The sequence below is a fragment of the Trachurus japonicus genome, chromosome 1, assembly GCF_045865225.1.
Source record: "Trachurus japonicus isolate A0001 chromosome 1, Traja_1.0".
NCBI classification, from domain to species: Eukaryota; Metazoa; Chordata; class Actinopteri; order Carangiformes; family Carangidae; genus Trachurus; species Trachurus japonicus.
In genome coordinates, this window is record NC_140907.1 from 5,931,842 (window position 1) to 5,949,948 (window position 18,107).

General features: G+C 42.5%; 1 protein-coding gene across 2 annotated transcripts in view; it reads right to left on the bottom strand.

The window, feature by feature from the left end:
* The window catches only part of LOC146991300 (adenylate cyclase type 9-like), a 66,966-nt gene that overhangs the window by 19,503 nt on the left and 29,356 nt on the right, over window positions 1-18,107 (bottom strand). For both annotated transcript variants that reach the window (XM_085801388.1, XM_085801302.1), the window contains exons 2-5: window positions 13,015-13,214; window positions 12,015-12,122; window positions 1,344-1,618; window positions 198-300 (exon numbers count right to left, since the gene is read on the bottom strand). In XM_085801388.1, coding sequence (XP_085657514.1) covers window positions 198-300; window positions 1,344-1,618; window positions 12,015-12,122; window positions 13,015-13,214 — 686 coding nt within the window. The remainder of the gene's footprint in view (window positions 1-197; window positions 301-1,343; window positions 1,619-12,014; window positions 12,123-13,014; window positions 13,215-18,107) is intronic.

The window sequence follows — 18,107 nt, forward strand, 5'->3', positions numbered from 1 at the left end:
TTAATTAACATTAACATTATGTGGTCAGTTTGTGCTCTGCATTTTCCTACCCATGTACTTACCCAGCATCATCACAGAGATCAGAAAGATGGAGAAAATTCTCTAAGGGCAGCGATGAAGGTTATAGTGACGGACAGTGAAGTATTTATAGGTGCAATAATACTGAGGTAGGAGTGTTCATGTGTGTGTTTGTGTACCTCCTCCTTGTAGCTGCTGCGATAGGCCTTCTCCAGAGGTCTCTCTAGGAAATTAAGACTGATCTTGTTGATTGGTGGCTTGAAAAAGTAATCCTTCATCAGACTGTAAACCAGAGAAACACAAGTCCAAATATAAGGTCATGCATTAAAATTAGATCCCACTGAAAAAGCACACCTACTGGCAAATTCTAACAGGATTTCCAGTGTAAATATATTTTAGTGACAATAAGATACTTATATATGATCAAAATATAAGTATTTGAGTAGATTGTGGGATTTTACAGACTGTACCATTTGTATTTTTTTTATCAAGAGCATCCAAAGATCATATTATATTATATAGTAGTATTCATCAAGGGTGTTCCCCTGACCTTACATAGGCACCGTATGGGCAGGGTAAAATGCTTCCTCACATGCGCCAACTTTAAAATTGATTGTGATTTATAAATAGAAAGAGGTGTAGGACGTGTGTGCACATTGTTATAAATCTGTAAGTTTTTGTGCGCACGCATTTCCTGTGTTTCCTCCGTACGCCACCTGTAGTGACCTTTCCTACACACAGTTTTATAAATGAGGCCCCAGCCCTGCAATCCTGAGCATAAGTGGTTTTCAAAAAAAATGTTTGGAAGGATAGGAACACACCCTTAATAGAAAAGGTTTATATTCTTTACATTACCGATGCTTACTGTGCGTTCACACCAAAAGCGTCGGGAGCGTCGCAGTGGCCAGAAGTAATTCATTTTCAATGGAGACTGGCGTTGAGGGGCGTCGACGCGCGTCGAGAGCGTCAAATTAGAAGTTGAGAGAAGTTCAACTTTATGCAAATGAGGAGCGTCGCCGCAGCCAGTTGCAGACCGGGAGTCTCACAGCGAGAGAAATTGAGAGCGCCTGAGTGGACACATCTTCCATGCTGCTTGAAAGTCCCGCCCCTTTCGCCGCCGGCCGCTGGAGCTGGCAGCCGGTGAACAGAGCGTTGAGAGCGTCTGCTGCCCATGCTGCTGACGCTCCCCACGCTTTTGGTGTGAACGCAGCATTATCAAATGTGTCCCTTCATCTCCATTAACCCCATCACCCTGATCAGATATTACCCATCACCCTTGAGTGCTACGATCAATCATAAATTCTACCTTTGCTCTCTTTGCTCACCTGTCCTCCCTGATAACATCCACAAAGTGGACGTCGCTCTTTTCTCGGAAGTTCTTGGCACGCAGCTGGATCAGGGCGGAGTGGTCCATACCAGGACCTGCTGTCCCTGTACCACCAGTCATGCCTAAACTGGTGCCAGTCCCCGTGCTAGTGCTAGTCTTCTTCTCTTTCTCCTGGAGCATGTCACACAGGGAGCTCTGGCTGGCACGCACTGGGTCTTCCAGTGGAGGACTCAGGAGGCCGTTGGCCGCCCTGGGGCTGTGACCAGGGACGAACTAGAGGAGCAGGAGGAGAAGGTGAAGAACATTAAGAGGGTGGGAGGGACAAGGTTCAGAAAAAAATTGAAGAGAAGATGAGGAAAAAGAGCAAAAGGGAAAGAACATGAAATGGAAGTGACAGAGGGAGTGATTGTTGAGGTGCTTCGATGACACAAAAGATGCCTTCAAATCCATATCAGATATTTTACATGACTTAAATGATTCTGAATTCATCCTTTTGGGTGACTTCAACTGGGACGGGCTCCTCTGGACCTCAGATTCCCTGGGCCTTGTGCAGCTTATTGAAGCACCAACAAGACCAAACCCAAAGTCAGAAAATAAATCTACTTTGCTTGATCTGATTTTAACAAATGCATTTCATAAATACTCCTCAGTTGGCATATTCTGTAATGATGTCAGTGATCACTGTGCAATTGCCTGTATCAGAAATACAAAAATTCCCAAGACTGCACAGTTCATTTAAGGATATTTAAAAAGTTTGAAGTGCAGGCCTTCCTACAGGATTTGTACAATAGTAATATCAACAGAGTCACTTTAATGACTGAGTTTGACCTGTTTTGGGATTATTTTCACTCTATTTTCTTATCCATTTCAAATTGGCATGTTCCTGTCAAGAGATTCAGGGTGAGTGGTGACAATCCCTGGTTTTCAGAAAGTCTGTCAGAGCTAATTCATTTAAGAAATAAATATTGGGAACAAGCTAGATTCACAAACTCATCTGCTGATTGGACAAAATGTAGAACCATAAGAAACAAATGTACTCTGATGATCAGAAAGGCTAAATCTGAGTTTTATTTGAAGTCAGTCACAGAAGAACCTAATTTAACCTAACCTTATTTGATTTTAAACCCATCAAGTTTACAAAGCCTTAAAAGACATTAACCACATAAAATCTGCAGGTCCAGACAATCTGGATCTCTTAAAGATGGCTGCAGATATTACTGCTGCACCTATTGCACATATATTCAATTTAAGTCTCCAATCAAATGTAATACCCACAAATTATGGAAAGCTGCATACATTCTTCCTCTACACAAAGGTGGAGACCTTTGTGATCTGAACAACTATCGTCCCATCTCTAAACTTTCAGTCCTGGCTAAGATTCTTGAATCTCAGGTCAACTTAGAGTTAAAACAGTTTCTATCTGCCAATAATGTTTTATGTGAGTTTCAGTCTGGTTTCAGAAGTGGTCACAGTACTATTACTGCTGCTATAGCAGTGACAAATGACCTCACGGTGCCTTCGGACAAAAAACAGCAATGTGCCGCCTTATTTGTAGATCTCTCAAAAGCATTTGACTCTGTGGATCATGAATTACTTTCTATTTTTATAAATGATTTAGGTGAAGACGTTCAAGCTCATTTGCATTTGCATGCGGATGATACAATCATATATACATTTGCTCCCTCTGCAGTACAGGCGACTGACAAACTTCAGACTGCATTTCAGTCATTGCAGAGAGGCTTGAAGGATCTTTTATCAAGAGTTTGCTTGCAAAACTTTAACAATCTAAACATTTCTACATCTGACGGTACATTGATTGAAAGGGTGTCCTCATATAAGTATCAAGGAATATAGATGGATGAAAAGCTCTCATCTCCAATCTAATCAAGAAACCCAAACTGAAGATAAGCTTTTATTTTAGAAACAAATTATGTTTTACTTTTTCTGCAAAGAAAAAACTTGCATAAGCCACCTTCATGTCAGAAATTGATTATGGTGATATACTGTACATGCATGCAGCCTCATTCACTCTAAGGAGCCTCATGCTTCTCTACGTTTCATTTCCAATGCAACATCACTCACTCATTAGGGGTGGGTATTGCCAAGGACCTCACGATACGATACGCATCACGATACTTGAGTCACCATACGATACGATATTGCGAAATCCAAATTTTGCGATATATTGCGATATATTGCGATATTCTACGATATTCTATCACTGAAAAATGTAAAAGGCATTATGCATCTTAAAATCCGAGTTGTATGTACATCAGATGATAGTGATAATTTATGGGACAAAACAATGTAATTCAAATTATCCATGCCATTTTATACAAGTGCAAGTTACAACAACATATTTGCATGTACAACACACTGTCTGAGGTAGCAGTACAATGACACCTCGCGGAGCAGAGGTGCGGAAGTTGTACTGGATTTACGTCTGAAACATGATTTATTATTTGAAGAAAAATTTTGAAAAAAAAATAAATAAATTTTGAAATTTTTTTGTTGTTGAAAAAAAAAATCGATATTTAAATATTGAATATCGATATCGTATCGCGATATAAAGTATGTAAGGGATAATGCCCGACGAGGTGTCCATTATCAGAAATTAATGGACGACGCGGAGGCTTCCGCGAAGTCCATTAATTTCTGATAATCGGACACCTCGAAGGGCATTATCCCGCTTATACCATGGTCACTTACGAGAAAAATACATATTAAATCATTCACTCATGATTTAATGTTTTTTTTACTGTTAAAATCATACGTTTAACAACAAGCGGCTGAGTGGACTATCTAATAACTCTCGTCGGCGATAAAAGAAAAAAAAAAGAGGGACCCGCTGTGACCGCAGCGGCGTACAGCCAGTGACTCTGCCACAGCCTGATAGCTGATCAATAAAGGGAGGTGAGGTGACGGCTTAAATGTTACGTGACACAAAGTTTTTCAGACGGCCAGTGCACTTCTTACCGCTTGTATGTTTACACAACACAGTCTCACCCCTTTGCGTCAAACGGTTGGCGCTTGGTCAAGGCCCCTTACGTCAATATACTGACGTGGAGGGGGTACCCTCGAGGTCGTTTCTCGACGAATAGGGCCACTCATAGACTTGAATGCAAATCCCTCATCCTCGGATTTTGACGAAGGGGGGCGGGACCGTTTCTCCCTCGACGTTGCTCCAGAACGCAAAGGGCCACTCATAGACTTGAATGCGAATCCCTCATCGTCGGATTTTGCAGTTCTCACTCCCAGTGCGTCAACAGCCTGACGAACGGTCACTGTCCCTCATCGTCACATGCCTGACTCATTAGGTGCCCGTTTTTCGTCAGGTTTTGACGCGCTCGGCTTTCAGTTGATTCCAATGCAGTCCCCTTCACGGCGATATGTGACGCTCAGAGCAAGTGATCCAGCCGACCGGCTGCGGCACTGACAGACGCTGTGAGCAGAGGAAAACTTTTTTTTTTTTTTTTTTTACTTTTCCTTAAATCTTTATTGAACCTGATGCTGCTGTGTCTGACGTAGCTTTCGGCAAGGACGTCCTTTCGGTTATTTATTTATTCATTTATTTATTTATTTAGTGATCATGGTGTTTGGTGCAGAATAATCAATCAATAAATAAATAAATTACGTCCTTGTCGGAAGCTGCGTCAGACCAGGAGGGGGGGGGTTGTGGATTCTACAGGTGAAGACCACTTCCGCGTTCAAAAAGCTGCTCTGTTTAATCAATATTCTGAAGAAAGATCTGATTATTAGCCATAATGCTGTAACCATCCAAGGAAGACTGTGTAACAATATTATGTGCTTCTGCTGAGTCCAAAAGCCCTGTGTAATATCAACTTTATTTTAAGAAAACACGCTTTGTTTCCAATGTCATATCACAGAGAAGCACTACATTACCCATAATCCTCATATATATCAGCGACGTGTCTGATTGGTTGAGCTTGCTGTTACCAGCAAATGAAAAAATAAAACAAATTGAGCTTATATTATTTTCTTAAAAGGTCTTAACATCTTTTTTGTTTTCAACATTGAATAAAAAAAGGGTGCTATATTGTTAAAATTCAACAATAAAGTGCATAAAAGTTGGCTTGACTTCTTTCTTTTTTTTCATAATTTTCACCAGCATCTTTCTGGTCCACATCACATCACATTTATTGTAATTTTTAATTCAATGAGTGAAATGAGTGACATTTTATTTTTTATCTGAAAAACATTATTATGAATTCAAGGGTCAGAGGTCACTGATTAGTGTTAAATTTAACCTTTTTGACCCTGTTTCCTTGAATAAATCACTAAGACTTTGATGCGGGAAGCTGAGATTTTGATTTGATTTTGTTCAGAGCACTAGGGACAAAGTTTCTGTAGAATTTCAGACCTGTCGGACGTCCAGAAGGGTCACAGCTGACCGTCCAGGCTCGTTTCTCGGCCTTCAAAGCCTAGATTTAGAAGCCTTTTGTCTAATAACGTCTACATCCTTGGGGTTATAAGGCTGAAAGTTTCATGCATTTGTCCGGGGCCTAAGGCCATCCACCATGTGCAATTTCAAACCCGTGCGACCTTCACAAGTGTCAAAGGTCGCTGATCTGTGACCTTTTTGACCCCGTTTCCTTGAATAAAACACCAAGACTTTGATGCAGGAAGATGAGCTTTTAATATGTGGTCCAGAATGTCTAGTAGATTGTGTGTGCAAAAGATTCAGAGCTCTGTGACATTCAGAAGGGTCACAAATAGCCAAAAAGCAATGCTCCTTTCTCTGACCTCATATTAAAGGAGAAATGCAATTCTTTAATAGCTTCCAGGTGCTTTGGCCTATCAGGCTGAATTTTTAGCTAAAGGAGCTGGTGTACGATCAGGAAGTAGGGGAGCTGTGCATAAAGCCAATTGGTAAGTGTCAAAGGTCACAGGGGTCAAACATCAAAGTGAATCCAGCCATTCCTGCTTTTTCTCAACAAAACATACACGCTTTAAGTTATCATCATGAAATATTAATAGGTTGTATATCAGAGAGTCCTCTATCAGAATATTTTGGTCCCGTAGCTCTAGGGGCCCCAGGGGGCCCCGGGGGGCCACTTGGCTTTCCCATGCTCCCACAGAGTTGGGTCTCGGGGTGATGGATAAGGGCCTCACCATGAGTCCACAGGCCAAGTTTCAAGTGATTTGGTTGGTTTCTATGGAAACGGCGGCCTCAAGGATACAGAGGAATGCGACTGTTTGAAGCCCCGCCTCTTGAAAAGTAATGGCTCAATCAGGACCAAACACACATCTACGCGTTCGTCTTGGGCCCCTGAACCATATATTACGAAATCAGAACTGCACGACTTTTGGAAATGTGTTTTGTCTATTTCGGCTTTTCTGACTCAGAGTCTGTCAGACTTAAAGCTTGAGAGACCCTCTTAGTCAGAAAAGCCGAAATAGACAAAACACATTTCCAAAAGTCGTGCAGTTCTGATTTCGTAATATATGGTTCGGGGCCCAAGACGAACGCGTAGATGTGTGTTTGGTCCTGATTGAGCCATTACTTTTCGAGAGGCGGGGCTTCAAACAGTCGCATTCCTCTGTATCCTTGAGGCCGCCGTTTCCATAGAAACCAACCAAATCACTTGAAACTTGGCCTGTGGACTCATGGTGAGGCCCTTATCCATCACCCCGAGACCCAACTCTGTGGGAGCATGGGAAAGCCAAGTGGCCCCCCGGGGCCCCCTGGGGCCCCTAGAGCTACGGGACCAAAATATTCTGATAGAGGACTCTCTGATATACAACCTATTAATATTTCATGATGATAACTTAAAGCGTGTATGTTTTGTTGAGAAAAAGCAGGAATGGCTGGATTCACTTTGATGTTTGACCCCTGTGACCTTTGACACTTACCAATTGGCTTTATGCACAGCTCCCCTACTTCCTGATCGTACACCAGCTCCTTTAGCTAAAAATTCAGCCTGATAGGCCAAAGCACCTGGAAGCTATTAAAGAATTGCATTTCTCCTTTAATATGAGGTCAGAGAAAGGAGCATTGCTTTTTGGCTATTTGTGACCCTTCTGAATGTCACAGAGCTCTGAATCTTTTGCACACACAATCTACTAGACATTCTGGACCACATATTAAAAGCTCATCTTCCTGCATCAAAGTCTTGGTGTTTTATTCAAGGAAACGGGGTCAAAAAGGTCACAGATCAGCGACCTTTGACACTTGTGAAGGTCGCACGGGTTTGAAATTGCACATGGTGGATGGCCTTAGGCCCCGGACAAATGCATGAAACTTTCAGCCTTATAACCCCAAGGATGTAGACGTTATTAGACAAAAGGCTTCTAAATCTAGGCTTTGAAGGCCGAGAAACGAGCCTGGACGGTCAGCTGTGACCCTTCTGGATGTCCGACAGGTCTGAAATTCTACAGAAACTTTGTCCCTAGTGCTCTGAACAAAATCAAATCAAAATCTCAGCTTCCCGCATCAAAGTCTTAGTGATTTATTCAAGGAAACAGGGTCAAAAAGGTTAAATTTAACACTAATCAGTGACCTCTGACCCTTGAATTCATAATAATGTTTTTCAGATAAAAAATAAAATGTCACTCATTTCACTCATTGAATTAAAAATTACAATAAATGTGATGTGATGTGGACCAGAAAGATGCTGGTGAAAATTATGAAAAAAAAGAAAAAAAGAAAGAAGTCAAGCCAACTTTTATGCACTTTATTGTTGAATTTTAACAATATAGCACCCTTTTTTTATTCAATGTTGAAAACAAAAAAGATGTTAAGACCTTTTAAGAAAATAATATAAGCTCAATTTGTTTTATTTTTTCATTTGCTGGTAACAGCAAGCTCAACCAATCAGACACGTCGCTGATATATATGAGGATTATGGGTAATGTAGTGCTTCTCTGTGATATGACATTGGAAACAAAGCGTGTTTTCTTAAAATAAAGTTGATATTACACAGGGCTTTTGGACTCAGCAGAAGCACATAATATTGTTACACAGTCTTCCTTGGATGGTTACAGCATTATGGCTAATAATCAGATCTTTCTTCAGAATATTGATTAAACAGAGCAGCTTTTTGAACGCGGAAGTGGTCTTCACCTGTAGAATCCACAACCCCCCCCCTCCTGGTCTGACGCAGCTTCCGACAAGGACGTAATTTATTTATTTATTGATTGATTATTCTGCACCAAACACCATGATCACTAAATAAATAAATAAATAAATAAATAAATAACCGAAAGGACGTCCTTGCCGAAAGCTACGTCAGACACAGCAGCATCAGGTTCAATAAAGATTTAAAGCTTCAGTTGGTAACAATTATTCAGTCATATTTGCTGGAACTGTCACTATATTCTGATGGTCAGACATTAAATGAGTAATTTAGGACAAAATCCAACTCCTCTGGCTCCACCTACAGCCTGTAATCGTATTTGCCAAAATCCACCGCGCCCGACGATTCTCCACCAGTCAGGTAGAGGGAGCAGGAGGAGCAGCCAATCGCCGCTCCTACACGTCGTGCTATGGATACGGTACATCTTCTGTGGGTGCGTTTATGGCTACTTTGTGTGTGTCTGTGTGTGTGTGGGGCGCTTGGCAGAGGCAAAGACGGTTTATAAACTCTTTGGCAGAGGTTCATAAAGGGACCTGACGGAGTATTGTCTTGAAATTTCCAACCAAGTCGCGGAGTTTACTTTCACTTTCGTCAACTTACCAACTGGAGCTTTAAGGAAAAGTTAAAAAAAAAAAAAAAAAAAGTTTTCCTCTGCTCACAGCGTCTGTCAGTGCCGCAGCCGGTCGGCTGGATCACTTGCTCTGAGCGTCACATATCGCCGCGAAGGGGACTGCATTGGAATCAACTGAAAGCCGAGCGCGTCAAAACCTGACGAAAAACGGGCACCTAATGAGTCAGGCATGTGACGATGAGGGACAGTGACCGTTCGTCAGGCTGTTGACGCACTGGGAGTGAGAACTGCAAAATCCGACGATGAGGGATTCGCATTCAAGTCTATGAGTGGCCCTTTGCGTTCTGGAGCAACGTCGAGGGAGAAACGGTCCCGCCCCCCTTCGTCAAAATCCGACGATGAGGGATTTGCATTCAAGTCTATGAGTGGCCCTATTCGTCGAGAAACGACATCGAGGGTACCCCCTCCACGTCAGTATATTGACGTAAGGGGCCTTGACCAAGCGTCAACCGTTTGACGCAAAGGGGTGAGACTGTGTTGGTTTACAGACTCCAGTGCCATGATGCGCTGAAAAAAAGTTGTTATGGTCCGAGTGTCCGTTGCCGTGGTTACTAACAAGCGTTTGAGCCAGCGCAGTAATATTTAGAACGTAATCAGGCAATTGACCTTTCGCAAAACCCCGCCCCCGAACGGTCATTGTCCAATCAGACATCATAGCAACCGTTACTATGTAAACAAGGTCCGTCAAGCTTCGGACCTCCGACAAGCAAAGTGTATAGACACAGTCGGCAAGCAAGGAAACGTCACTTCCGGTTAGGGCCGTGGGGGAAAACAAACCGTTTTCCCCATACACACTCATGCAAAAAGGCGGCATTTTAAACCTTTGTCAAACGCTTGTTCGCCGTCCTGTCTTAGTTTTAATCACATGTATATGCTGACAAAGAGCTATATATTAGAAAACTCATCACGATCTGGGTCGATTGCTGTCCGTACATCTTAAAATATAAAGTTTTCACAGCCATAGCCTACACCGAGTCAGCAGGGTCGGCAACCTTCACTTCCGGTCAGAGCGTTACACGTTTGGAGAAGATGAGCGAAGTTCCGATATAAAAGTTCAGGTTGTGGTTTTTGAATTTATTTGCGGTGCAAAATAATACACAATAACTCAGGCAGTGTCTACGAGTGTCTAGAGCCGGCCGACGGCGACTAAGAGAGCGTCAGAGCTGTGGGGGAAGACAAATATGACTGACTGTGAAATACCTAATATTTTTAAATGTACGGACAACAATCAACCCAGATCGTGATGAGTTTCTAAAAATATAGCTCTCTGTCAGCATATACATGTGATTAAAACTAAGACAGGACGGCGAAAAAGCCTTTGACAAAGGTTTAAAATGCCGCGTTTTTGCATGAGTGTGTATGGGGGACACGGTTTGTTTTCCCCCACGGCCCTAACCGGAAGTGACGTTTCCTTGCTTGCCGACTGTGTCTATTGTCGGACAGTAGTTACCCGAAGAGTTTGGCTGGGGGAGTCGTGTTCTAACCCTTCCCAAAGCTGAAAACACAACAGGAGAGGTGCCTACAATGGGTCAAACCGTGTGGAAGCCCCCCGCAGCCGGACCCTTCTCCCACTCCCAGCTAAATGTCATGGAAATAAACAAGCATACAGCCTACATGTGCTCCAAGGTAAGCTAGCAGGACTAGGGCTGTATCCCAAATCACTCACTACTACAGTGCTTCCTCTAGGATTTTTTTTTTTTTTTAAGGAGTGGTGGCTGTCGGATTGGGGGGTGGGGGGCGATCGTACAATATAACTTTCACTTTCACCATGCACTGCTGCAGCATGTGCGCTTCTCTCTCTCTCTGTGTGTGTGTGTGAAGGCCAATAACAACCAGCGCTATGAGGAGATGAATGAACGGAAGACATGCAGCGGTGTATTTGCGACAATTAAAAAAAATAGAAGGAGCTGTACGTATGAGGAAACAGTGCACTTAGACAGATTGAATGGTGTCACAACTCTACTCTCGGTGGGGAGAAAAAAAGGGAAAGAAGAAGCTCTGGTCTCGGTCCGCGACACAAACACCACGTCCCGTATTCTCTTGTTTATGACAAATAAGACTACATCATAACATATGATAATTCATCGATCCACTGATTGATTATGAAAGGCTTCGTTGAAAATACATGCACAGGACAAAAACAGCAACACTTGGCAAAACAGCAGGGAAGTGACCAGACTTGCAGATGCGCTCATAGACTGTATATAAGGATACGCTACATGATGCAATTTATGAATCGATAAAAGCCATATTTTGATCACCATTATGTTTACATTGTGACCACGCAATTTTGTAGTGGTGTCAGATTGTTTAGTGATTATTAATATTCATAAATATAGCACTCATATGCCTCTGAGCAAGACGCTCAATATAAAAACACTGTTGACACTCGGGCGGTGTCGAGAAGCTTGTCGGGCTAGCAACGGTAACTGTTTTGTCCACCCCTATCACTCATCACTGCATTTTTTATGATGTTGGCTGGACATCACTGAATATTCACAGACAGCAGCACTGGTACATCTACAAAGCTTTGTTGGTAAACGCAGTACCCTTCTCTCTGTCAGTTCCAGTAGCTACTATCTGTGACATGTGCATAACTGGTTGCTTTTGGACGCACCTCAGGCCAGGATGGACCTTGGCAAAACATCATTCTCCTCCTACCATGCACCATGGTCTTGGAATAATTTACAAAAAGTTCTTACCTTAAAATCAGTGACTTCAAGTGTATTATAAAGAATGCAGTGGAAGAGTGTGATTGTTTTTCTCGTATGAGCTGTGTGTGAGTATCTGGGTTTTGTTTTGTTTATTTTATATCTTGTATGGACTGATTTTACATGGCTGCTACCTTGGCCAGGTTTCTATTGTAAAAGAGATCTCAGATCTCGATGGGATTTCCTGGTTAAACAAAGGTTAAAAATAAAATGACAAATGTCAGTTGTACCTTTGCACTGCTAGTTTTGTGCTCTTCCTGGCAGCCGTTCAACACAGCCACATCATCACCCTGCTCTGCTCCCGCAGGCAAGGCCACGCTACGGGACACACAGGGAGACTAGAGAGAGAAAGGAGTGGTTGACAAATAAAAAAAGATCACACAGAAGGAGCATTAACTACAACATCATCACTTTATATATGACTGACCGTTTAGTCAGACTAGTTCAAAGGGTGTAGTCTCTGATATCTTTACCTCTCCCATGACAGAACAGACACAGTCAAAATCACTTGGTGCATGAGCCACATTTGGGAGTAATGAAAAAGGTCACACCAGCCCATATTTTAAAAATACAATTGTCCTTTCTTCTACAACTTAAGGAGTGAAGGAGAATCACTCAATATCAAAGACACACAGAATGAATGTTAGTTTGAGTTTCTTACTAGTTGTTAGTTGGTACTTTGTACTTAGTTTTTGGGACACCATCATCAGTTTTTTTTAAAGGGATAGTTCACCCAAAATTGAAATTACCTGAAATGCGAAATTGCTCAGAAAAAAATTTAATAAGTCTATTTTTCAAGCTTGTTTTGTAGCGGAAGCTCCTCTTCCCGGTTCGTCAAATTTGGACGAACCAGGGTCTGTCCTCTTCCCAGTTCGTCCAAATTTGACGAACCGGGAAGAGGAGCTTCCGCTACAAAACAAGCTTGAAATATATACTTATTTAATTTTTTTCGGAACATTTCGCATTTCGGGGCTTCAATACAAGACGGACATTACGTACGAGCAGCATGGAGGTATTTGGATGTTTTTTGGTGTGTCTTTTTGTTACAAAGACAGTTGGTATCCATTTGCAACCGTTATATGGACATGCACTGCTACGCCGAGACGCCCTGTAACTCAGAGAAGCCACGGAGGACTATGAAACTTCTCCCAGCCCTTAGTCCACATGAGGGTGAGTAGATAATGAGTGAAATTTCAATTTTGGGTGAACTATCCCTTTAACCTCACTTACCCCAATCCTATGTGATGGTTGGTGGGGCAGCAGGGGCTCTGCAGCCTGAGCTCCTCCAGGGATGAGGTCTGGTGTGTGGGATTGAGGACAGGAAGACAGGCCGACTCCCCCAAAATCCCCACCTGGCAGTCCCATCTGAGAACAGCCGCACTGCACATCGTGCTCCACCCTCTTCCCTGAGATCAGGTAGGTCCTCAAGCCTACGGGGAGCAGAAAAAGTACATTTAGGACTGCATAACCGTGACTTTTTGCTGTTTTCGTTTAAATTTCAACCACTACATACAATATACATATCATCTGTGATGCTACTCAGGAGTATCGATGGTTACACTACGGCGAGAATGCAATCCTTTCGACAGCCCAGTAGCTGGCTCGGAGGGCTTTACCACCACAGTAGTGAGCAATTTGTTTGTGCCAAACATTCACTGGGCAACAAATCCTCTAATGCGAAGATTGCTGCATGTTACACCTGTGTAGTGCTGAAACAATGAGTCAGTCTTCAGGGCAATTACAGATCTATAATTGTGATAGTGAATTGCTTAAGTCGATTAGATAAAAATAAGGTTAGGTCAAAAATGTGTTGGTACCGTTAGAGCATCAAATGCTAAAATTAGGTTGTGTTTCTTGTTTTACATTATTATGAAATAAACACTGTTTCTTGCTGCTCAGACTAAAACAGACTTGACGTTTATATTGGAAAATAGTGGGTAGTTGCACACATGCCCTTATAAGCCAATCATTAGCCACTCTTTGTTCATGCACACACATGCTGGCAAGCAGGTGGTAAGGCAATACTCAGTGTTTCACCAACAATGTTTGCATATCAGCCCAGAGCTCAGGCCATGGTCACACTGTTGTAGGGCCAACAAGGGAATACACAATCAGTGGATTAGAGTGGTGGCCCACATCCAGCTGCAATCAGCCTGACCAAACACACAGTAACCTGGCTGGCTTCGTTCAAACAGCTAAAGACGTTAACCTTGTCAGTATACTGATGACTTGAAGAGCAACCATTAAGAGTCTTGATGTAAACCCCCCCCCCCACAATAACAACAATATTATCTGAAATGATCATTTTAAAAAGCTCATGCTGCTTCTCCTGTCTGGCACGAAAACGTTTAACATTTGAACTCTGTTTACTCTGATGCATGATGTCATTTTTTATTAAACTGAAAAAGGAAAATATATGTGATGATGTGAGTGCGACTGATGAGTTCCAAGTATGTATGTCTATTTCAGTCAGTCAGTTTATGAGTAGGTGTGTTCATATGTTGGCCTCTGTACTACAGTACATTTTCTGTGAACTTCCCCCTCATGTGTCTCTACTTTCACTGGACAGACGCACTTGTCATCAGTCTTTCATGTCTTTAAATTCCTTTCATTTGTAAAGGTTAATCAATTTCTTCTACTATATCACTCTTTTCACTTTTTATTGAGTTGGTGTAACATAAATCAACTAGCTAATAGTCTAACGGAGATGAGGAACAGCAGATGTAGAGCTACCACTACTATCACCTCTAGCTTTGAAAACCAGTTAATTCAGTAGTCGAACAAAACCATCAAACCCTTGTGACTTCACAATTTGAATAAGAGCATGACTGAGTTTCCTCACAGTGTTTGTCCTGCTCCCTTTGTTTGCATTATTGGGACAACGAGGAGTTTTGGAAAAGCAAAGCGTTTTCACACTACATTTATGAGCCTCCACGCACCGTGAAATTCTTTGACCGGCGCAAGACAGACTCATGTTTTCATTCATCAAGAATTAAAGTCAGAGGTTGAAAGAGGTTCAGATACTGTCGTAGTTCCGACCATAAACAGCGATTCGGCTGCGTTATTCTCATGACTCACCACGAAACCTAAAGTAAGGAAACGCTGGTCGGTTCGCCCAGCATTTCCGCCACCACTAATAATAACAAAGTAACGATAGAGACAAAACAATATATTTATCGAAAGTGGGCCCATTAACAAGTGTGGGTAACGTAGATTCATCCACATTAATATGAGACTTTTTTATTGTCGTGAAATTTTTCGTTCTGCCGATGGAGAAACTCCTCGTTGTCCCTTTAATAAAATTAGTCATGAAAATGTAACTAATGAACTTATCTTGGGAGTCTGGAGGTACTGTGTGTTTTGTTCTGGGCCCCCGGGACAATGCAGACTTGGCAAAGGTCCTAAGCCTTTAGGGCACCAACAGTCCTAACTTAGGGGTTGAGTCCATTGCCAAATAAGCAACAAAGGCCATTTATGGGACCTCAAACCACACACACACACACACACACACACACTGTCCTGAATAGGTTCACTGCTACTGTAGTCTCTAGTGTCCATTAGCTCTTAGGCAAAGCAGATTTTTTTTTTTTTTTTTTTTTAAGTATATTTTTGGGCTTTTTGCCTTTTTTTATTTGATAGACAGTCAGAGATAGACAGGAAAGGGGGAGGCAGAGAGAGGGGGAATGACATGCAGGAAAGGTCCACCCGACGCGGGACTCAAACCGGGGACGCCTGCGTTGAGGACTGTAGCCTCCACATGGGGCGGCTGCTTTAACCACTGCGCCACGCACCGCCCCTTAGGCAAAGCAGATTTTAATGGATGTTAACAGGGGCCCTCTGTACAACAGTGAAGCATACAACTGTGAGTTGGCTAATGAGGGCTCGTTTGCCTCTTCCGGGTTTGTTCTTGATCTCCAATCATTCACTGACCGTCACACGGACACACACACACACAGAGCAGGGTCCTGTCATAGACAGAAGGTCGGCTTGTTGGGAAACAGCGGGAGCAAATGAATGATGGGTGGGGAGCTCGTATGGAGTTTGTACAGAGAGAAAGGAGTGGCAGGTAAAAAAAAACGAAGGCTTTTGTGAAGTGAAAGAATAAAGACACAGAAAAATAAATAATAATAAGCATATTTTTCTCTGCTCATCTTCTTTCCCATGAAGATCCTGAACCTGGCCACAGTCAGAAACCACAGTCTGCTTGTATACAGAGTGTAAGGACGATCATTCACACAAAAACCCTAACCTCCTGACTCTCTTTACAAAGATTTATAAACCAGATGTTTGTTGGCTGAATTGTATATGGATGGATGACAAAGGAAAAAGAAGACAAAAAAAAACAAACATGGAAAAACATGAAGGAACATGGGGCACAATCATTAGCTTAAGATACAATTTATCTCATCTTCTCCTGATATTGGCTCTAACAACCCTCTGAATTACCTTAAACTAAAAGGTCAGTCGGTCAATTATAATTTTTTCATTACATAACAGATAAAAAAAATGTATTTTGCTTCATGTAATGTTTATCTTGGGCGCTAGGTCTTGGTTTTAATGGCTCTGCTCAATTAAAGTGTCTCAGTTAGTCAGAGTGTTATACAAGGAACCGAAGCAGCTAAATGTTATTTAGTAATCATTCACTCAATGAGCTTTCCAACTGTGACATGTCAACATGTCTGATGTGAGAGAGATCTATTAAGCAGATATCAAAACGTACTTACTCTACACAAAAGTAAATCTCCCACAGCACCAAAGGTACAAAATCTATCAAGCATAGTGCATCCATCACCTTCTAATGACAGTAGGCTAACTGATGCAATAAACTTTCTAATCTCTATTAAAAGTTTAATGTAATTCAAAGACAAAATATATTAAATGTGTATTGACTTACTGCCAGTTTGAGTTTGGCTTTGGAAGTGGCAGCAAAAACTAAAATGATTTTATATCTTGAATTTCGGTTTTGTTTTTTTGTTTTTTGTCAGTAAAGGTCACAAAATTATCTGGCAAAAGATGGAGAGGGAGGTGGTAATTAGTGTTTTTTTTTGTGATATTCAGTCTTACCTTTCCCACTGGCCAAAAAACCCGTTTAAACCCGCTAACAATCGGCTTTTGGTGGCAGTGGGAAAGAACGGCTTGCAGTGGGAATGCCAGACCCGCGTCAACCCGCTAATTTACGTGATGACACTGAGCGTTACGTGACGCCACGTCATCGCGCCGGTCGCGTCTCATATCACGCACCAAAACAAAGCTCTGCTCTCATCCGAGACTGGGATCAAAAGATCAGAGAACACTGACCAAAAACGATTGAAAAAGAGAAAAGAAAAGAAGCGACAGTGTGTTTAACTGACGTGTTGTGCCGCGGACGTCCGTCATCCGGCCGCAGCAGACTCGCTGTCCTCCGCGGTCCTGGTGCTCCAGGTCAGGCAGCCAGAGAGTCTGCCTCGGCGGACGGACACTCCGCGGCGGGCGGCTGTGGCATGACTGTGTGTCTCTTGCACCGCGGATGAGAGCGGGGTGACTGGTTTATGCTCTGTCTGGTCCCTCAGCGGGGGGTCAGACTCGGCTCATTTTGGTCAATGGGAAAGGGGCCAAATGCCGATTGTTAGCGGGTCGACCCGCGTTTAAAAAACCCGCGTCGACCCGCTAATTTTAGTGGGAAAACGGCTTATGTGTCCAGCATGAGAGGCAAAATGCTAATGAAGTAGAGACACAGTGATAAAGGAGATAGCGAAAGCAAAGTGGTAAACGGCGGAGACACATTGAGGGGGAGGAAGAGAGTGCTTTGAAGGTCACTGAGTTTAACATGCCTCACATAACCCACATTCCTTGTCTACTTCCATTTCATCTTTCTAACTTTATCAACAGCCCGCTCTAAACTTTAAAACAGGCCTTGAATTGTGAAGGCGTTGAAAGGCTTGACCAAAAAAAAAAACAGTGAGAAATTGTACTTTTCCAATAGTCAAGTGCACAGGAGGTTAATGTGTGAATGCTTGAGTGCAAACGTGTTAACAACCTTTGTGTCAATTACCTACTAGATAAAATACCACATGTAGCTTCTGTGTGTTTATATAAGCTGTAAGGCATAACAGAGCTAATCCTTTACAACGGAGTCTTTGCTTTGCAGCCAGTGCGTGTGTGTGTGTGTGTGTGTGTGTGTGTGTGTGTGTGTGTGTGTGTGTGTGTGTGTGTGCGTTTTGGGTATTGATCCTCTCCAGACTCTGTAAAGGCAGCACTCTGGGACAGAAACTGACACCAGCACTCTAAAGTCTCAATGTAGCTCAATGGTTTTTATTGATGTAGACCATCCGGCTGGAGCACAG